Source organism: Nyctibius grandis, chromosome 6, assembly GCF_013368605.1.
Source record: "Nyctibius grandis isolate bNycGra1 chromosome 6, bNycGra1.pri, whole genome shotgun sequence".
NCBI lineage: Eukaryota > Metazoa > Chordata > Aves > Nyctibiiformes > Nyctibiidae > Nyctibius > Nyctibius grandis.
This window is the reverse complement of record NC_090663.1, coordinates 82,107,410-82,113,141: the sequence shown is the minus strand read 5'-3', so window position 1 is coordinate 82,113,141 and position 5,732 is coordinate 82,107,410. Positions and strand designations below refer to the sequence as shown.

The window sequence follows — 5,732 nt, the reverse complement described above, 5'->3', positions numbered from 1 at the left end:
ACTTCTCCCACGGTAGGGAGTTTTACCAGTACTGGTTGTCCTGGATGATAAGCTGAATTTTTGGGGTGATCTGGACCCTTGGGGGCAGGTATGATTGTCGGGGGCTCCGGATAAAAAGCTGTAATTTTCGGGCTGCCAAATTTTCCCCACCGGTTGTTCACCAAAGTGAGAGCATCCCATAACCGGTTTGCCCATCCTGGGTCATGCGGTTTTAGGAATCGCTTTAGTAAGCCATTGGTCCTTTCCACTATCCCATTTGCTTGGGGGTAGTAGGGAGTGTGGAAAGTCCATTTGATTCCCTCTTCATTTGCCCAATCCTGAACCATCTTTGCTGAAAAATGTGAGCCATTATCCGATTGAATCGATTGAGGTTTTGGGAAAGAACTAAACCATCCTTTTAAGGCTTGGATGGTGTTTGCCCCGGTGGCTCGGGCAAACGCTTCTGCCTGTGCCAGTCCTGATATCACTTCCACTCCCACTAACACATATTGCTTTCCTTCTGACTTGCGGAAAGGTCCAATATAATCTACTTGCCAGGTTTCCCACAGTCCTTTTCCGCTTTTAATGTGTAGGGGAGGGCTGTCTAGGGGATGTCTGTCGAGTCTGTGGCGGCATAAGCTGCACCCGGAAATACATGTTCGACAGTTCTCCCTTGTGACAGGCCAGCCTCGAGCCTGTGCTTCGCAGTAAGGGTCTTTGGCTCCTGTGTGTCCTCGTTTGACATGTAGCCACTCCAATAGTCTCTCCCAATTTTCTGTTACTGATTCATTTTGTAAGGGAGCCAGACGAGACAATTCGTCCACTTTATTGTTCAATTGGCTAGTTAGATCGTCACTGCTTTGGTGAGAGGCCACCCAGGCTATGGCAAAATTCCCTTGTGTGGCAATTCTTAAAATGTCCTGCCACTTTTCCTTTTGCCATTCCGGTATCCGGTTGACTTCCCACCCATTTTTCTCCCAGAAAGGAAGCCACTCGGTGCATCCCTTGAAGACAGTGAGAGAGTCAGTGTAGATGTAGACAGGAGAAGAAGATTGAGCCTCATGTTGGAAAACACTCCAAACAGCAATTAATTCACCCACTTGTGCACTACCTTCACCTTCTGTTATGATTTTCTCATCAGTCTGGGCTTGTAAAGCAGCAGCTCGATACTTCCACACTTTTGCCTCACGTTTGGCTGAGGCATCAGTGAGCCCGGTATTTGGTAATTGCTTGGAAAATGGAAGCACTACTTGTATGACAGGAGGTGGGAGGTTATTCTCATGATCTGGAGAGAATTCCTCCTGTATAGCTAATTTTTTAGGTGTGCCTTCTGTTACATTAAAGATACCACAATAATGTTCAATTTGTGCATACCATTTCCGCACAGATGCTCGTTGTGCCACCCCGTCAGGGGGTGGGGTCCCTGCTAAAATTGGTTTTATTACCTTAAAGGGGCCTCTGAGAATGATTGGTTGCTGGCGAATGGTGCGCTCGGCCTCTCGTAGCGCTAAGCTTACCACAAATAATCCCTTTTCCCATACTGTATAACGTTTCTCTGCATCTTTAAAACTACGAGAATAAAAGCCAACAGGTCTCGGGGGTCCCTCTGGTCCCTTTTGCCAGAAGTGAAGTGATAGTCCAGATTCAGCAAACCCCCATTCAATTTGGATGGGATCGGTAGGATGAATTGGACCTAAGGCTTGGTGACTAGAAGCCTCAAATATCAGTAGTTGTAAAGCTTCCTCGTGGACAGGGGTCCACTCCCAAGAGACACCTTTCCGTAACAAATTATGCAACGGCCTAGCTATTATGGAAAAATCAGGGATATGTTTTCGCCAAAATACCAAAGTTCCTAGTGCTTGCTGCAGTTCTCGTTTTGAGGTAGGTAATTTTACCTGGTCTAAGGCTAGCAGAGTATCATCTGGAATGCACATGGTTCCTCCTTTCCACCAGATTCCCAGAAATTTAACTTCATTTGCAGGCAATTGAACCTTTTCAGGTGGGACTTGCAATCCCAACCCTTCCAGGTGTGCGATAATTGCTGATTGCATCCTGCCCACAGATTCAATTTGGTCTCCCCCTATTAGCACATCATCAATGTATTGATAAGTTTTGACATTCTCTTCCAGAGGGATTTGTTCCAACTCCCTGGCCAGGGCATGGTGTGCCAGAGTTGGGGAGTGTTTAAACCCTTGAGGTAACCTTGTAAATGTATATTGCTGTCCTTCCCAAGTGAAGGCAAAGCGAGCCTGATCCTCTGGTTGGAGAGGAACCATGAAAAACATATCTTTAACATCAATAGTTGCCAAAATAGGGTGGGCTTGCTCCTGAATGGTACTAATGAGTTCAGCAATGTTAGGCACAGCAGCAGTTAGGGGTCCTGTATTGGCATTCAATCGACGATAATCAATCGTCAGTCGCCATTTCCCATTTGGTTTTCGCACGGGCCATACCGGAGAGTTGTAAGGCGAGTGCGTGGGAACTATAATTCCTTGTTCCCGCAATTCTGTCAAAACAAGGGCTATGCCCTCTCTGGCTCCCAGGGGTAGAGAATATGGTTTCACATTAGTCACTGCAGATGGGGGAAGGGGAGGGGCTGGAATCAGGAGTCTCAAATTTAGTTTGGCAACTCCAAATATCCAGTTACCTCCCTTATTGTCTGTCCACTTACGGCCCTTTAAGACATCCATTCCCAATAGATTTGAAGGGAATTCTCCCATTACCATTTCTACAGTAATCGGTGTGTCTTCCCCAGGGAGTCTGAGAGAGGTTCGCACTAACGTCTGTGCCTTAACATTCCCGAATGCATCTGACACCATCAGGGATTTTTTTGAAGGTTTTAGTCCACATCGATGGGCATCATCCTCCTGTATAGCAGAGATTTGAGCACCAGTGTCCACTACAAAAGGAATAGGTATTTGTTTAGGTCCCACCACACAATATGAAATCAAATCACCTCGAGGGGTGAGGGTGAGCTGTCTAATGTGCATCCACCCTTCGCCCATCCGCTCACGAGAGACGGGCGAAGGAACTAGTTTTCCTCCCTTCTGGGGGAAGATTTAAAAACTACCTCCTGCTCCACCCAAGGTGGGGCAGAGGGAATTTCGCACCTTCCCCCAGGGACACTAGCTGGTGGTTTTTCTGGTGGTTTAATCACCCATCCCTCATCAGTGGTAATTACTTTCGTGCCTCTCTCTGACCACCCTAATACCATTTTCTCCAACTGTTCTGTATTAAGCCCATTCATACACTTCAGGGGTATTCCCTTATGTTTTCCTATCAACCACAATGCTTTCCTGTGAGATATAGTATCTTTCTTTGAATTCACTGGGTTCGGGGGAGAGGGCCTCGTTGGAGGAAACTTCGCCTCCGCACGCCTCACAGTTTTAGATTCCGATTTCACAGGACCATATTTTCGCCCATAGTTAATCAATTCTTGAGCTACTTCCCCCCAAGTCCACACCTTCTGTTCTGGGGTACGGCGATCCGGGGTTAAAACTCCAGTTAAAGCAGCTGTCACCCGTGCACTCTGAGGGGTATTTCTGATAGTACCTTGCAATTGAATTCCTAAGGGTTTCAATGAATCAGGCAAACCTCTAACCAGGGGAGTCATCCTCTCAGGATCTACCGGTATCATCATTGGGGATTCCTGCCTAAGCTTCAATTCCCGATCATACATCATTTGCAAACAAGCCGCCTTGTGCACATTCTCCACAAGCTGATCCACCGAGCCTGTAAGCGCAAGAGGATCTCCCCTCTCCAAGGGATTCAAACCTCCAGCCCAATAAGCTGCTCGCTGAGTGAGAGACCAAGGGGCTCTATTATCACCAGTAGTCAAAAACACTCCAGGTCCCCAATATCCCTCAGCTTCTCTTTCACTCAACAGAATCTGATCACCACCAGTCAACGACACTCTCCACACATACTCTGTCTCAGACTCCTTTGGACTGCGTGAAAAATCCCTTTTCAACTTAGCCAATTCAGCTGCTGTGTACGGCACCTCCTTAGTAACCATCTTAGGATTATGGTCCTCACTATCCTCATAAGCATATTCGACCTTAACCAGCGGTCGAAGGGGTTGCGTAGGACCCTGCAGTAAATCACATTGTGTCCCCGCTTCCTCTGGTTCCCCCTTGCGGTACAAACCATCCCCTTTGTGATCATCACCAGGGGACGGGGCTGCATCAGCTGCCTGTGCACGACTCCGTCGCCCTCTGCAGTCACAAGCACGTAAGTTCTCCACAAAAGCCTCCTGCAAACACCTTACGTTCTCCCGCTCATTCTCTACTTCATCCTGCAGAGTTTTAACCCTTTCCTCCAATTCACAGTTTCTCTCCTCTAAAGTTACCAACCGATCTTGCAACAACCGCACCAAAAGCTCTTTTGTCTGCGGCGTCTGTGCCGAGTCCTCCAACTCCTGCTCTTGCGTTACATCAAATGCACTCAGAATTGCACCCATTCTCTCTAAGTTATTGATACCTTCCGAAAACTCAAGGATCCTGCCGACTACGCCAATTTATAAATGTCGGGTTCCGGATTTAAGGTCCGCCTCTAAAGCAAATCTAGAAATAAAATGCAGACAGCCGCCCCCCGTCCGCCCCCCCCGAGAGAGAGAGAGGGAGAGAGAGAGACCCGCCTAATTAGTCAAAAAAGGAGCAAATCTAGAAATAAAATGCAGACAATCCCCGTCCCCTGCTCTCCGAGAGAGAGAGAGAGAGAGAGACCCGCCTAATTAGTAATTCCAGTGCAGCCCACGTGCGGCGTGCCTGGTTCAATGCAGACAGCCCGGTATGCTTAACCTGCCTGCAGGTAAAGCACCCCCAAAAAATCCTGACCCGAAATATTAAAGATTCGTGATCCTTGAGTTCAGACAAAGCACAACCGAGGCAAGGTATCAACACACTTGGCTCTGACTTTATTAGGTCCAACACTGAGGCAACTCAATATTCAAGGAAAAGAAAGAGAGAGAGATAAAAGAAAGAAAGCAACAGAGAAAACAGTTGAAAGAGAAAGAGAAAGAAAATATTCACCACCCTGAGATCCAGCGGTGTCCTCCTTCCTACTTGGAAGATGGCGGTGAGGGTCCCCCGTGTTGAAGTGATCCAGCCTCTTTTATAGAGTTTTTCGGCAGAGTCATGTGACTGGGAGCCGTCAGTCAACAGTTCGCACCAATCACAGGTCCGAAGGCGGGACATGTCCGGTTCCTGCGCAGTAGGATTGGCCCCTTGCCAGGCTGTCACCGGAGACACGCATCCGGAGGCGGGTGGAGGGCGGGCGCCTAGCTTATTGCGCCATCCCACGTTGCCAGGCTCAGGCATTCCAGGCAGCCGCCATAAGATGTCGCCCGAGCACGTGGTTTACGATTTCTGAGACAATGCTCAAAAGGAAGGGCCAGATTCCCACATGTGGCCAGTGTTAGAGCTGAGAGAGACCAAGTGCTGTGTCTGGGGACTGAAAACCAGAGACTAAGTCCTGTGTTTTGGGGTTTGAGACCGGGCTCATGTGGCTAATGTCAGGGCTCTCACAGGGAGCTCGAGTGCTGTGTGGGGGGGGCTTGAAGCAGAGCCCAGTGCCGTGTTTTGGGGGGCTCCCACCAGGGCTCGTGTGGCCAGTGTCAGGGCTCAGAAGCAGAGCGCCAGCCCCGTGGTTCGGAGCTTGAGGCTGAGCCTGTGTGGTCAGTATCACGGCTCACCCACAGCCCCAACCCCGTGGCTGGTCCTGGCTCCCCCCAGGCCGGGGGGCAGCGCCCGCAG

At 49.1% G+C, this 5,732-nt stretch overlaps 1 protein-coding gene across 1 annotated transcript; it reads right to left on the bottom strand.

Moving 5' to 3' along the window:
• Positions 1 to 3,010: 3,010 nt before the first annotated feature.
• On the bottom strand, positions 3,011 to 5,055 carry LOC137665327 (uncharacterized). The gene has a single exon (XM_068404202.1). The coding sequence runs from the start codon at positions 4,436 to 4,438 to the stop codon at positions 3,011 to 3,013; it is 1,428 nt and encodes a 475-aa protein (XP_068260303.1). The 5' UTR covers positions 4,439 to 5,055.
• Positions 5,056 to 5,732: the final 677 nt, after the last annotated feature.